The sequence below is a fragment of the Chiloscyllium plagiosum genome, unplaced genomic scaffold (assembly GCF_037043375.1).
Source record: "Chiloscyllium plagiosum isolate Xiang-an unplaced genomic scaffold, Cpla_swu_hap1 HiC_scaffold_26, whole genome shotgun sequence".
Taxonomy (NCBI): Eukaryota; Metazoa; Chordata; class Chondrichthyes; order Orectolobiformes; family Hemiscylliidae; genus Chiloscyllium; species Chiloscyllium plagiosum.
This window is the reverse complement of record NW_028270164.1, coordinates 9,984,734-10,000,255: the sequence shown is the minus strand read 5'-3', so window position 1 is coordinate 10,000,255 and position 15,522 is coordinate 9,984,734. Positions and strand designations below refer to the sequence as shown.

The 15,522-nt window shown below is 42.9% G+C and overlaps 1 protein-coding gene across 1 annotated transcript in view; it reads left to right on the top strand.

Annotated features, from left to right (window-relative positions):
• nfasca (neurofascin homolog (chicken) a) overlaps window positions 1-15,522 on the top strand; it is a 306,670-nt gene that overhangs the window by 229,279 nt on the left and 61,869 nt on the right. The window contains exons 18-20 of the mRNA XM_087973468.1: window positions 2,061-2,105; window positions 8,055-8,156; window positions 12,170-12,367. Of these exons, the coding sequence (XP_087829594.1) occupies window positions 2,061-2,105; window positions 8,055-8,156; window positions 12,170-12,367 (345 nt within the window). The remainder of the gene's footprint in view (window positions 1-2,060; window positions 2,106-8,054; window positions 8,157-12,169; window positions 12,368-15,522) is intronic.

Sequence of the window (15,522 nt, the reverse complement as noted above, 5' to 3'; positions counted from 1 at the left end):
AATCATAAATAAGCACTTTGAGAAGAGATGGCAGGAGAGATCATACTTAATGACAGAGCTTCAATAAAGGGCAAGGCTAGACACACAAAGACATTAATATGACCAAGGTATCCCCTTTGAATCAGCTAACTAAGGCAATCAGAGGGGAAATCTGAGATCTCACCAACTCAGGTTTCACAGATGTCATTGGACATCCTGTTATGTTTTAACTTGATACATCTGTGATTGTGACTATCCTATCAAACCAGTTTCCGTCACTGAAGAATCAGAAGTTACAGCCTATAAAAATGAGACTATGTAGTGCAGCTGAAAAAAACTGTCAAGAGCATTGGTAAGGTACACGTTATGTTGCAACACAAGGAACATAAGAGAACTGAAGATGCCTACACAAGTTGCAATCCCTCTGTATCCAATATCAATCTAGTGAACCTTCACCGGACACACCAAGAGTGCACCAAGTTGATCGAGAACATGTACTTCGAGCATTTCGCAATTATAGATGATTTTTCAATGTTTGCTGGAGAGCTAGTTATTCCAGCTTCAATTCAGGGAGTTGACTTGGCACAGGAACACTTAGGCATCGCCAGGGGTGCCACCAGAGTCCAGTCAGCAAAATAGCAGCCAGAGGCCTCTATAGAGGTTAAAGGCCTCAAACTTTTTCGTGAAATCTGCAATTACAGAATTGTCAGGTCTAGAAATGCTCCTGTCATCACCAAAGACAGATTAGGAATCTAAAAGCCAGCTAAACTTGTAAGAAAAGCAAACACTAAGAACGAGGATATAAAAAAGCACAACTCATTTGAGTCTGTTCAAGAATCCTTAACTGACAATGTCAGACAGCAGGACAGTCTGGTGAATAAACTGATGTCGCAGACCAGTCAGCGACAAGGATAATACTGTGTTTACAGAGCCTTCCAGGAACAAGACTGAGGATGTGGTAAACTCCAGCTCACAAGTCAAACACCCAGAGTGACTGAAGACATTCAACTGAGGAGATGCGCTTCAAAAGACTCCATGGAAAACTGATGATTATCCATAGATTCGGGACATTTTCCAAAAGAAGAAATTGCCTGGTCTTAAAATCCAGGCCACTGCAAAAGAAAAAATACCTGTTCGAATCAAAATAACAATTGCCTCTTCCAGAAATCTAGGCTACAGTAATGGAGAGAGAACTTCCTACAACAGAGTCAACAGTATTCCATGAAGGATAATCTTAAGATTAAATGTCACTAGATGATGCCAAGGGGTGGCTCCATGTATCAGGAAAGAGTTTCTCTGCAGAGAAAATGCCAATGTTTAAAGTTCCTTCAGATAAAGCAATGGATCAAAGACTAGATCTACCAGGAAACAACGCCCTCCATGAAGGATCTTTGATAGATAAAAGATCCTCCAGTAGAGATGGGATCCACAGACCAGAATCATGGTCAACAGACTTCAAGTGGAATTCCCATCATTCTTTCAAACCTGAAGAGAGTGTGTTCTGGGAAAATTGTGAAAAGTCTAGACTGCCTACATTTTTGAAGTCAGATTCGGGGGTGAAGGAAATGGGTAATGGTAAATGTAACATTGTTAGATACGTAAATGTAAGCTAGTTAACTTTGGGGAAGGTCGCTTGGAGGGATCTGTTGCATAATGAAATGGATCTGAAAGAGTTAATGTTTAAGTTACATTCAACTCTACTGATTTGCTGATGTCACAGGTCTTTGCCTGGAGACAATTGAGTTCTGCACAAGAACTCTGTACTGATTCCAACAGTCCTTAACAATTATACTCAGCAAGTTAATGAAAACTGAACCTGTTGCTTTCATGCAATGCACCAATGGTCTATCCTCTACCACTAATAGATAGATAAATCCTGGACTGAACATTGAAGGGATAATTGTTCCTTTCATTGAACAAGGGTCTTCTTTTTCAGGCACTTTGCATGTTGTTCCTGCTGTAACCCACTGCCTCCTTCGACTGTTTTTGTTCAATTCCACTGGGATCGTCTGTATTAACTGTTTTGTTTTTCGGGTTTAATGTGAAACTAAACTCTCTGAATTTTCCTCTTACCTCCACAGTTGTCCCTTCTACCCAAATTACCCCACTTGCTGCTGTGTTGAAAGGTAATCCGCTTACTAACTACTTTAAACCTATTAACATCTGCCGTGTCAATACACCACAAGCGACATCAGTGGTCCAGAGGTCAGAGAATAAACCTGGATGTGAACCATGACCTAATGTCTTAACCGTGACAGGCTCTATGTTCTCGACAGCATTCCTGGTATTTAGAAGGGGTGTTTTAGCCTATGTGTTATCAAAATCATACCGGAAGTAGCATGGGCTGCTCATACTATTTACCAACGTTATACCAGGCATCTTTCTGGGGTCAGGATGGGACACTGCAGATACTTATTTTGATTGTTCTATGGATGTGGGTAATGCTAGGATTGAATATCCAACTCTAGTTACCCTGAAGAGAGAGGAGTTGGGCTTTTGTGGTTGTAGAACCGAATATCTTTGCTCAGCCAGTCAAAGGTCAACTGTGAAGTCAGGAATGAGAGCTAGGCTGAGCCAGGTGGGTAGAGGTCAAAAATCACACAACACCAGATTATAGTCCAACAGAGTGAGGCTCTCAAAGCTTGTGATTTCAAATAAACCTGTTGGACTATAACCTGGTATTGGGTGATTTTTGACTTTGTTCAACCCAGTCCAACACCAGCTCCTCCACGACACACATGGGTAGAGGCAGTAAGTTCCTCTTGCTGGGTTATTTTAGTGACCCCTAGATATCTATTGAGCAGCTTTCCACTCATTTATTTTGGTTTTCTGGGGTCAGGATGGCTCTGTATTGTTTTCAGGTTTCAATATATGATCATTTGACAGAGTACAAGTTTCGATCGAAAAAGATGACCTGAAATCTGGCAACAAGGCAGTTGACTAGAATGCATCAGTTTTGTGGAGAAACTGGAGAAAACGTGGGTGTTCAACTTAGAACAAAGAACGTTAAGGCGGGAATTGATGAAGGTCTTGACAATCGTGAATAATTGACACAGTGTAAATACCCCCTGGAAGGAGAAATGAAATCCAGTGTCAGCACATTGACAACCCACACTGCACAGATTTAAGATGATTGACAAAAGAACCAAAGATGATGTGAGGAACATGATGTGCAACAAATTGTCGTCCAAAATGTATTGGCTAAAAACAGTGATGAAAGCAGATTTAACAGCAGCTGTTAAGAACTGTTTAAATACTTGGAGGGGTAATAAAGATTTCAGGCTATGAAGAAAGAACAGGAATCTGGTGCAAAAATGCACTGTTTCTATCAAAGAGCTGGCAGGGACACAAGAAACCGAATGGCCTCCTTCTGTATGATTTTAAGATCCTTTTGAAGAACAAGTTTCCTTGGATTCTGCGATCTGGATTTATTCCAGTTCTGAAGGGGCAGGATGGAACTCCCCAGTCTCCCGAATAACTGCAAAGGCCTCATGTCCGGGGATTTTGGTGAAGTTTCCCCTTAATTTTGTGGTTTGTCAACAGATGAACATCATACTTAATTTAGCACTAACGTATATCACCATTGTTAAAGGCTGAGGGATGGCCACATAGAAGTTTACAAATCATGAGTGCATGGATAGGGTGAATAACCAAGGTCTTTTCCCCAGGGTGGGGGAGTCCAAAGCTGGAGAGGTGGCAATGGTGGCTCAGTGGTTAGCACTGCTACCTCACAGGGACCCAGGTTCACTTCCAGCCTTGGGCGACTGTCTGTGTGGAATTTGCAAATTCTCCCTGCGTCTGCGTGGGTTTGCTCCGGTTTCTTTCCACAATTCGAGGATGTGCAAGTTAAGTAAATTGGCCATGCTAAATTGCCCAAGTGTTCAGGGATGTTGAGTGCACTAGTCATGGATAAAATGTAGAGTAGTTGGGTCTGGGTGAGTTACTCTTCAGAGGGTCGATGTGGACTTGTTGAGCCAAAGGGCCTGTTTCCACACTGTAGGGGTTCTATGACAGAGAGCATAATTTTAAGGTGAAAGGGCAAAGATTTAAAATGGATCTAAAGGGCAACATTTTCATGCAGAGGCTGGTGAAAATATGGAATGAGCTGCTAGAGGAAGTGGTGGAGGATGGTAGAATTACGACACTTAAAAGGTATCTGGATGAGTACCTGAATAGGAAGGGTTTAGGGGGATATAGGCCAAATGCTGGAAAATGGGACTGGATTAATTTGGGACACATAGTCGGCAGGATGAGTTGGACAAAAGGTCTGTTCGCATGCTACAAAGATTCATTGGTATTGAATGTGGAAATTCAGCTTTTTAAGACAGGTTATACTTCTCTGAGATTGAAACTAAGAGGGGTTGTGGGGTCATGGGGAAAGTAAAAGCCATTTTAATCTGTGCCTAGCCTGTGTTACACTTAACCAGGGATGCAGTTGAAATTAACACTTGGTACAAACCTTGCAAAGTGAACCTTTTTCCAACACTGACATTAATGACACAAGTTTTGAAGAGTCCTAGTTTTGTATAGTCTTGGCATTAACATTGATTGTGAAAGAATAATGAATTTTAAAAATTACTGTCACCAAACTGAATTCACCTTCTCACTTCATTTCTTCCTTGTCCACCAACACGATGCATAAAATGAGGGTTAAGAGAGTGGATTTACAAGGCATCTTCCAATCTGTGCTTGCCATCTTGGACATCAAGAACACCATCTGAAGTCATGGTTTGGAGATGCCCGGTGTTGGACTGGGGTGTACAAAGTTAAAAATCACACAACACCAGGTTATAGTCCAACAGGTTTAATTGGAAGCACTAGCTTTTGGAGCGACACTCCTTCACCTGATGAAGGAGCGTCGCTCCGAAAGCTAGTGTGCTTCCAATTAAACCTGTTGGACTATAACCTGGTGCTGTGTGATTTTTAACCATCTGAAGTAGTTGAGAGACTCTCTCAGCCTTTATAAATTGCAACATAAATCAAAGAAAATTCTTTGTGATTTTTCTTTCGTACTCCATATGTTCTTTTAAAAAAAGGGAATTTATCCTCACTTAAAGATATTACATTAAGATTGGCAGATCTAACGCAGATCCTTCTGGCCTCTGATGCAAAATATCAGCAACATTCACTCTCAGCCACCATGACAATTGACAAGGGAGAGTAATGTCACATTGGTTGTCTGATGTAGCCAGTGACTCACTATCGTGGAACATGCTCAGCCTGTCTGCCGTGCTCTCATTAACAGTTTCATGTTGAGGACTCAACCATGTCGATAACGAATAATGTAATACATTCACTCACAACAATATCAACCCCTGCAACATTCCGACCTGTGGTGTAATGCGCATCCTGTAGGACCCCGTTTTGACATTTTCATTCATGGAATAGAGCTCCCACTGGCAAGGCACTGTTGCCCATCTTTATCTGCCCTTGACCTAGGAGCATTTCAGAGGACATTTAGGAATTAGTCACTTTTGTTGTGTCTGGAGTCACATCTCCGCCAGACCAGGTAAGAACCTAAAGGAAATGAATGAACCTAATGGGTTTTTATCTCCACCAATAGCGGTTACATGATCAGCATTAAGTTTACTTTTAATCCAGAATTTTTTAATTGAATTAACTTTAATTGTTTACCATGGTGGGATTTGAATCTGTTTCTCCAGAATATTAGCATGGGGTCCTGGAGGATTGAATCACCACAAGCCAAACATTAAGCCCATCGTTGTAGGACTGCAGTACAATTCTTTCAGAAAACAATAGTTCCAAGTTTGTGGCTTGCTTTTCTCTATTATTTACAACTCCATGACACAGGAGGCACCTGTGCTTTCTCTAAATGACAGCATCTGAGAAGCTCCCAAGACTGTCCAGAGTGTTCAACTTTGGCACTAGTTAAGCTCAATTGGGAGTTCAGAGCTTGGGATCTAAGGGAGCATCTGACAAGTCCTGACGCTGTCTCAGACTTACTGCAGTGCTCCAGTGAAGCTCAGCACAAGCTGAAAGAACAGCACCTCATTTTCTCTCGGGAACTCTACAGCCTCTGGACTCAATATCAAATTCAACAAGGCTTGAACACCTTCCCCACACTGTCCCCCACTCCCCGCGCTCCAGGCCTTATTATCACAAGGCCTGCTATTACACCCAACACATTGGTAACCTCTGATAGTCCCCAATAGCAACTATTCATTCTCTTAGGCTGACCGTTAGCCACTCAAAGAACAAAAGGACCAAGAATATTTACAGCCCAGGAACAATACTCCTTTGATTGTCCAATTGTTTATCTTCTTCTTTGGTCTGTATTTCCACCTATCACTTACTCCTTATCCCCTCCTCCCACCCTATCTTCTGCATAAAAAACAACTTTTTCCTAGACACCATCAGTTATAAAGAAAGATCACTGGACCCGAAACATTATCTCTGATTTCTCTTCACGGATGCTGCCAGACCTGTTGAGCTTTTCCAGCAATTTCTTTTTCTATTTCCGTTCTTACATTTTCACTTTACAAGGTAACATGTTCAAAGAACATGACCAAATTTCTGGCATTTGCCTCAGGCTTAACTCATGCATCAGCCGTAGGTGTGCTCTGTAAAGGAAATCGAATGATAACTTATTAACTTCTTTGATATGGTGATGGTCCCATTGCATTGTACAAAGTGCCTTTGAACACAGTCTGAAAATTCCTTGGATGACAAGTTTAAACATTTTGCAGATCTATATAAATTTTCCTCCAGGTGATTAGAAATGCAGATATAATTACTTGGTAGCACAAACCCTAAACATTAGTGAAAAGAGACATGAAGTCAAAACTTCTCATCTTATACTCATCAGGCTTGAAGTGCAAGAAAAACAACTTTAGATAGGAAAGAGCAATATTTAAGCCAAGTCTGAATTGTAACAGTTAACTAGAACGGTGAATAGTTCCTGCTGGACTTTCATGTTAGCCTCAATCCAAAAACCAACACTGTCCTCTCATGCAATGTATATTGATCCTTCCATTCTGAAGTTGGTTTTCTTGCATTTTAGTCCTGAAATTCAAGCACATGTAATTTTAACTTTTTTGTGCAAGTAAACTTGCTCTCAGATTAAAGCAATGTGTATATTGTGTCAAATACTATATCAAACCCGAAATAACTGTGAATGCTGTAAATCAGAAACAAAAACAGAAGTTTCTGGAAAAGCTCAGCAGGTCTGGTAGCATCTGTGCAGAGAAATCAGAGTTAACATTTTGGGTCTAGGTTCTAAGGAAGGGTCACCAGACCCAAACTGTTAACTGTAATTTCTCATCACAGATGCTGCCAGACCTGATGAGCTTTTCCAGCAACTTCTGTCTTTGTGTGTGTATATTGTGCTATGGAAAGTACAAAACCAAGTCTCCATCTATATCCCTAAGCCAATGGTAACAATGGATTGGGAAGAAATGGGAATCAAATATTAGATTGGCATCATTTCCTTTAATGTAAGGTAGTTTGGGCTTATGAAAGTTGAGTGATGCTTTAATTCATTTGGTTTTACAAGGTTGGATTTGATTAATTTTTAAAAGTTGGAATGAAATTTGGTTTGAGAGTGGCAGTGGATAATATGAAATGTTGTATTGACAGCCCATCCCACCCTGCGCAAGTTTACTGCCCATGGAAGAGGAAATGGGAATGTATAACAAGCTGCCATTTCTCTGTCTGGTTTATGGTACCCAACAAGAGGAACTTCACTCCTGTTGAGTTTTTACATAAGTGTCTGCACCCAATAACTGTTTGTGGCCTCATGAGAGTTTCCCGACACACTGAATGTTTCCATAATTCTCAGTTGTTGTTATTTTGCTTTGGATGGTAATATTTAGCTTTGATTTTAAAAGTTTGAATTAAGTTTCCATTGAAGAGGTTGAGTTTTGGTTTCATTTAGAAAGCTTGGTTGACCTATTTTGAAGTTTGGACAGTTGGGTTGGCTTGATTTGGTTTGGTTTTGTAATGTTGGGCTAATTCAATGGGGTTGATTTTGTTTGATTAGTTTGGGGGAATTGGTTGTGGATATTTGGCTGTAATTGGGGAGATTTGGCTAAGCTTAATAACATGACTTATTGTAGATCGTCCTGATCCTCCCCGAGATCTGGAACTGACGGATCCAGCAGATCGAAGTATAAGATTGACATGGATTCCTGGCGATGACAACAACAGTCCAATTACAGGTACAAAATGAGCATCTGTGGTAAACAAACTACCAGAATGATCTTCACGTTCCTCCTTATCATTTAGTGTGGTACCCAAACCATTTGAAAAGCATCGTTGTCTTGAATGTTCCTTGAATTCATATCCCTTCTCGCAGCATACACTTGTTGACTTATTGAATTACTACTCATTTTCAGCATTATTGAACTTGTGCCTAATGCCCTGAAATTCTGAGTGTGGTTCTCTGAGATTCATGAAGTTGTTGCAACTTGGAAGAAGTCCATTATGTGAGTGTGGTGCTGGAAAAGCACAGCAAGTCAGGAGCAGGAGAATTGATGTATCAGGGGTAAGCCCTTCATCAGGAATCAGGCTCATTCCTGATGAAGTGCTTATGCACGAAACCTTGATTCTCCTGCTCCTCAGATGCCACCTGACCTGCTGTGTTTTTCCAGCTTGGCTCTGATCTCCAGCATCTGCAGTCCTCACTTTCTCCTAGAAGTCCATTATGCCTATCATCTGAATGCTGGCTCTCTGTAGACTAATCTGGCCTGTCCTATTTTCCTGTTTCACCTTACACAGCTGTAGAAATAATTTCCCTCTTGTGTCCATCGCATTTCCTTTTGACATCATTGACTATCCATGAGCCCACTATCCTTTGTAAACACTGAGTTCCTGGACATTAACAATCAATGTGTAAAACTGTTCTTCCTCACATTTACCCAACACCTCTTACACAAAATCTTAAATCTGTCCTCTCATTCTTGTTAAACTAAACAAAGCAGCCTTTCTTTGACTATTTTGTCTAATCTGCATTATAGCCCTGTACACTGCACGTGTTTTAGATTAGGTTCCCCACAGTGTGGAAACAGGCCGTTCAGCCCAACAAGTCCACACCGACCCTCCAAAGAGCAACCCACCCAGACCCATTCACCTACATTTACCCTTTCACCTAACACTACGGGCAATTTAGCATGGCCAATTCACCTAACCTGCACATCTTTGGACTGTGGGAGGAAACTAGAGCACCCAGAGGAAACCCACGCAGACACGGGGAGAATGTGCAAACTCCACACAGACAGTCGCCAGAGGCGGGAATTGAACCCGGGTCTCTGGCACTGTGAGGCAACAGTGCTAACCACTGTGCCACCTTGATCAAATCCCCCATTAGTCTCCTTTAATCCAAGGACAATAATCCCAGTTTCTCTAAGCCAACTCTGCTACCTGGGAAAGGGTGAAAAAGAACAACTTTCACAGCCATACAGTTCCAATTGCTCAGGAAGCTAAGAGACAATTTTGAAAATCCCCTCTCACATAGATTGCCTGCGTGTTGATTCCAGACCTATGATCATTGCTGCTGTTGGAACATTTACCAGCTCTCAACCAACATTGATTTTACTGGAGCTGATGAGTGCAGCTTTGGCAGAATTCACAGAGTAACCTAGGAAGTCACTTAAACATCCTTGCACCCATGTGACGTGGTGTGCCAGGTAAAAGATTCTCCTCTTTGCCCTGACTAGAATTCTCTGATTTCTGGGAGAGTGAGATATCTGCACTGAGCTTCAAAGTTCTGGCAGGAGACAGAACCTTGCTCCACTGTGCCCTGACTCAGGAGTCTCATTTTTCATCAAGGACAATGAGAAAACTGTCTTAACAAGGATGCAGAGAAGTTAGCAGATTTGCTCTTTATTGAAGGTTTTAATGAAATCAGTTATCCAAGTTTGCTCGGAAACAAGCCAGGGAAGGTATCAGATCTTGTGGTGGGAGAGCATTTTGGTGATAGTGACCACAACTGCCTCACATTCTACATAGCTATGGAGAAGGAGAGGATTAGGCAAAATGGGAGGATATTTAATTGGGGAAGAGGAAACTATGATGCAATTAGACATGAGTTAGGAAGCATGGATTGGGAGCAATTGTTCCATGGTAAAGGCACTATAGACATGTGGAGACTGTTTAAGGAACAGTTGTTGCAAGTGATGAATAAATATGTCCCTCTGAGACAGGCAAGAAAGGGTAAGATAAAGGAACCTTGGATGACGAGAGCGGTGGAGTGTCTTGCCAAAAGGAAGAAGATAGCTTACATAAGGTGGAGGAAGCTCGGGTCAAGCTCAGCTCTAGAGGATTACAGGCAGGCAAGGAAGGAGCTCAAAATGGTCTGAGGAGAGCCAGGAGAGGGCACGAGAAAGGCTTGGCAGAACGGATTAGGGTGAACACAAAGGCATTTTACACTTATGTGAGGAATAAGAGAATGGTCAAAGAAAGAGTAGGGCCGATCAGGGATAGCATAGGGAACTTGTATGTGGAGTCTGAGGAGGTAGGGAAAGCCCTAAATGAGTTTTTTGCTTCTGTCTTTATGAAAGAAACGAACTTTGTAGTGAATGAAACCTTTGAAGAGCAGGTGTGCATGCTGGAATGGATAGAGATAGAGGAAGCTGATGTGCTGAAAATTTTGTCAAACATTAAGATTGACAAGTCACCAGGCCCGGACCAGATTTGTCCTCGGCTACTTTGGGAAACAAGAAATGCAATTGCTTCGCCACTTGCGAAGATCTTTGCATCCTCGCTTTCCACTGGAGTCGTACCTGAGGACTGGAGAGAGGCAAATGTAATTCCTCTCTTCAAGAAAGGAAATAGGGAAATCCCCGGCAATTACAGACCAGTCAGTCTCACGTCTGTCGTCTGCAAGGTGTTAGAAAGGATTCTGAGGGATAGGATTTATGACCATCTGGAAAAGCATGACTTGATTCAATGCAGTCAACACGGCTTTGTGAGGGGCAGGTCATGCCTCACAAACCTTATCGAGTTCTTTGAGAATGTGACTAGAAAAATTGATGAGGGTCGAGCTGTGGATGTGGCTTATATGGACTTCAGCAAGGCATTGATAAGGTTCCCCATGGTAGGCTCATTGAGAAGGTCAGAAGGAATGGGATACAGGGGAACTTAGCTGTCTGGATACAGAATTGGCTGGCCAACAGAAGGCAGCGAGTGGTAGTAGAAGGAAAATATTCTGCCTGGAAGTCAGTGGTGAGTGGTGTTCCACAGGGCTCTGTCCTTAGGCCTCTACTGTTTGTAATTTTTATTAATGACTTGGATGAGGGGATTGAAGGATGGGTTAGCACGTTTGCAGACGACACAAAGGTTGGAGGTGTCATTGACAGTATAGAGGGCTGTTGTAGGCTGCAGCATGACATTGACAGGATGCAGAGATGGGCTGAGAGGTGGCAGATGGAGTTCAACCTGGATAAATGCGAGGTGATGCATCTTGGAAGGTCGAATTTGAAAGCTGCGGACAGGATTAAGGATAGGATTCTTGGCAGTGTGGAGGAACTGAGGGATCTTGGTGTGCAGGTACATAGATCCCTTAAAATGGCCACCCAAGTGGACAGGGTTGTTAAGAAAGCATATGGTGTTTTGGCTTTCATTAACAGGGGGATTGAGTTTAAGAGCCGTGAGATCCTGTTGGAGCTCTATAAAACTTTAGTTAGACCGCACTTGGAGTACTGTGTCCAGTTCTGGTTGCCCTATTATAGGAAAGATGTGGATGCTTTGGAGAGGGTTCAGAGGAGGTTTACCAGGATGCTGCCTGGACTGGAGGGCTTATCTTATGAAGAGAGGTTGACTGAGCTCTGACTTTTTTCATTGGAGAAAAGGAGGAGGAGAGGGGACCTAATTGAGGTATACAAGATAATGAGAGGCATAGATAGAGTCGATAGCCAGAGACTATTTCCCAGGGCAGAAATGACTAACGAGGGGTCATAGTTTTAAGCTGTTTGGAGGAAAGTATAGAGGGGATGTCAGAGGCGGGTTCTTTACACAGAGAGTTGTGAGAGCATGGAATGCGTTGCCAGCAGCCGTTGTGGAAGCAAGGTCATTGGGGACATTTAAGAGACTGCTTGACATGCATATAGTCACAGACATTTGAGGGTGCATACATGAGGATCAGTGGTCGGCACAACATCGTGGGCTGAAGGGCCTGTTCTGTGCTGTACTGTTCTATGTTCTAAGTGGTCTTGTTATTTCTCCCCCTTTACAGAGTTCATTGTGCAGTTTGAAGAGAACAGGTTTCAGCCGAGAAAGTGGCACAATTTGACCCGAATCCCAGGCAGCATCAACTCTGCCGTATTACAGCTCTCTCCATATGTTAACTACCAGTTCCGGGTGATAGCGGTGAATGAAGTTGGAGAAGGTGCCCCCAGTTTGCCTTCTGAACGTTATCAAACAACTGGAACAGGTGATAGTCCAAACTTGACTGTTCTGTCTTGTGTTTTGATGATGTAACTCAACACCTTTACAATGTGACACAGAAGCTAGGAGCAAAGGAGGCAGCTCAGCCCTTTGAGCCTGTTCCACCATTCAATATGATCATGGCTGACACTCTATCTCAACGCCATACTCCCTCTATGCCCTGTGATGCCTCTCTTTCTTGAATATATTCCATGGCCTGGCCTTCACAGCCTCCTATCATAGAATCCCTACAGTGTGGAAGTAGGCTCTTTGGCCCAACAAGTCCACAAAGCCCTCCGAAGAGAATCCCACCCAGATCCATTCCCCTACCCTATTACTTTATATTTCCCCTGACTAATGCACCTAACTTAGGCATCCCTGAACACTATGGCCAATTCACTTGACCTGTACATCTTTGGATTGTGGGAGAAAACCAGAGCACTCAGAGGAGACGCACACAGACACAGGGAGAACGTGCAAGCTCCACACAGACGGTTGCCTGAGGGTGGAATCGAACCCGGTCCCTGGTGCTGTGAGGCACCAGTGCTAACCACTGTGCTGCCCACTCCTATGGGAGTGAATTACTCAGGCTCACCACTGTCTGACTGAAGAGATGTTTCCTAAATCCTAAATGGCCTGTCCTGTATCCTGAGACTGTGACCCCTGATTCTAGACTCCTCAGTCAGGAAAAACTTCCTCCCTGCACTTGGTCGGTAGAGACCTGTTAGAATTTTAGTTGGCTGGACAGTTGGTTTGTGATGCAGAGTGATTCCAACACCGGCTGAGGTGACCATGAAGGACTCTCTTTCTCAACCTTTCCCTTTGCCTGAGATGCAGTGACCCTCAGGTTAAACCACCACCAATCGTCTTTCTGACTAATGAGATCATGTTTCACATGGACTGGTTGGACCAAAGGGTCTGTTTTTGTGCTGTATGACTCTATGACTATGGTGGCTTTATCATACAATCTGACAATCGGATCTGCCCTGAGCTTTGAACATATCCTCGGTGAATAATCAGTTATTTATATTTTGGTTTGTCTAATGCATTACTCCCCTTTATTTCACTTGGGAAAATTGCCTTGGCCACATGACAGGAAATTATACTTTTAATACACGTGAGGCTGGCACCAAGCAAACTCCCCCATATTGGGAATCGCTCCCCTCAGCCTGGTTCGCTTAATGTTTGAGACATGTTTGAGATGGACTGAATACTTGGTAGGTTTGCCAATTCTGAGTTGGATGTATTCCGAGAGATCAAATGATATAACCTTGCTCTTCCTATTCACCTTGACCTCTTGTTATTGGTTGACTAGTATGTCTATCCTCATGGCAATCATCTTCCCAGCTTCAACCCCTTCCACTCGAAAGAGGGGTGGTTACATTTTACTGTGCACTTCAGGACCTGGGCTGTAGGACTGAAATGGGGGTCAAAATCTAGCAACTGTAAGCAGTAGGTGTGACCTTGCCACAGAAAACCTCCCCATTGGTTTCCAGTGGCCAACAGTTCAATGAAGGGCACCAGAAGGACTCAGAGGTGTGCATTTTAGCCTCAGCAACCCCATCAAGATAAGTGGGCTTCACTGGGGTTGCAAAGTTCTGACTTTTGTGACTGAATTTGATGTTTCTTGGTGGACAAATTGTCTTTTTGTCGATAAGGATGATATGTTTGCAACTAATAAACAGAAGTTTCCAAAGTGAATGGTAAAGAAGCATTTCTTTATGCCTCTATGATTTTTTTCTCTTCTGGGTTGTATCCAAAGCAATGCTTAAGAGGTCAACCTTCAATCCCTGGACACTGCAGGGCAGGTCCAGAGGGCTGGTAACTCTAATTCCTGATATGGCCCCATATGAATTACAAAACTGATTTATCATGGGTAGTGTTTCTGTGTTTCAGAAGAAAGGAGTTCATCAATCCTTTCTTCATATCTGTTCTCAGGTGGATCTGTAGTGAGTGTCAAGGAAGTTTAGAGCTGACACTGACTAATGTTTGAGAGTATTATCAGCATTTATAATCTGAGCTATCAGTTTGTTGACATTTAGCATTGAAAATTCCACATTAATTTGATCAATTGAAAATTCACCGCAGCTGCAACTTCAGCACCATGGACAGGGAAATGGTCTTAGAGCAAATTTGCAGGCACTAAACTCAGATCTGGCAAAAAGGCAAAACGCAGAAGATTGCAGAGCTGAACAGGAGAGGGAAAGAGCTGTTGTTTTTGTATTTTCATGCTTTTCCTTTTAGATAGGCTGTGAAATTTCCTAGAGGCTGACGAACAGGATGATGCGTGCATGCTCCTTCTTTGTATTAGCACTTTAGGCCGTTACTCCCAAATCAGAAGATAATAAATAGGAGCTGGGGCATTTCAGAAACATTCGCCACTCTCTCTCGCCCGTCGTACCTGGGCTGATTTCTGCCTTGACTCCACAGTCTTGTCCCATCTCTTTTTTGATACTTTTGCAGTAACTCTTCCCCCTCTTTGGCATTCCGATAATCACTATCCCACTTTAGTTTTAATTTAATTGAAGTCTCCATTCAAGTTGTTAACCTGCCATGGGATTTGAACTCACATTCTCTAGTTGGCTAACCCTGTGGCACAACCTTTAGACCGTAGATATAGGAGCATAATGAGGCCATTCAGCCCAATGAGTGGACTCCATGATTTGATCATGGTTGATTTGTTTCTGAACCCTATTCTCCTGCCTTCTCTCCGTAACCTTTAATCTCCAAGAATCTTGGTTTTCTTAAATAGACTGAACATCTTGGCCCCTAGAATCTTTGTGGCAGTGAGATCCACAGATTCACCACTCTCTGGTTGCTGAAATGCCTCCTCGTTTCCATTCTAAAGGATCGCCCCTGCTGTCTGAGCCTGTGCCCTAGGGTCCCAGTCTCTCATATTAGTGGAAACATACTCTCCACATCCACTCTATCCAGGCCTCTCAGGATATTCTGTAAGTTTTAATCAGATCCCCCCTCATCCTTATAAACTCCATTATGTGCAGATCCAGAGTCCTCAACCGCTCCTCATAGGACAAGCCCTTCGTCCTCGGAATCATTCTTGTAAACTTCTTCTGGACCCCACCCCTTGAGGAAGCCCTGCTGACTCATCCCTATTTTACCATGCACTTCCAAGCGCTCTCCAACCTCATCCTTTATTCAATG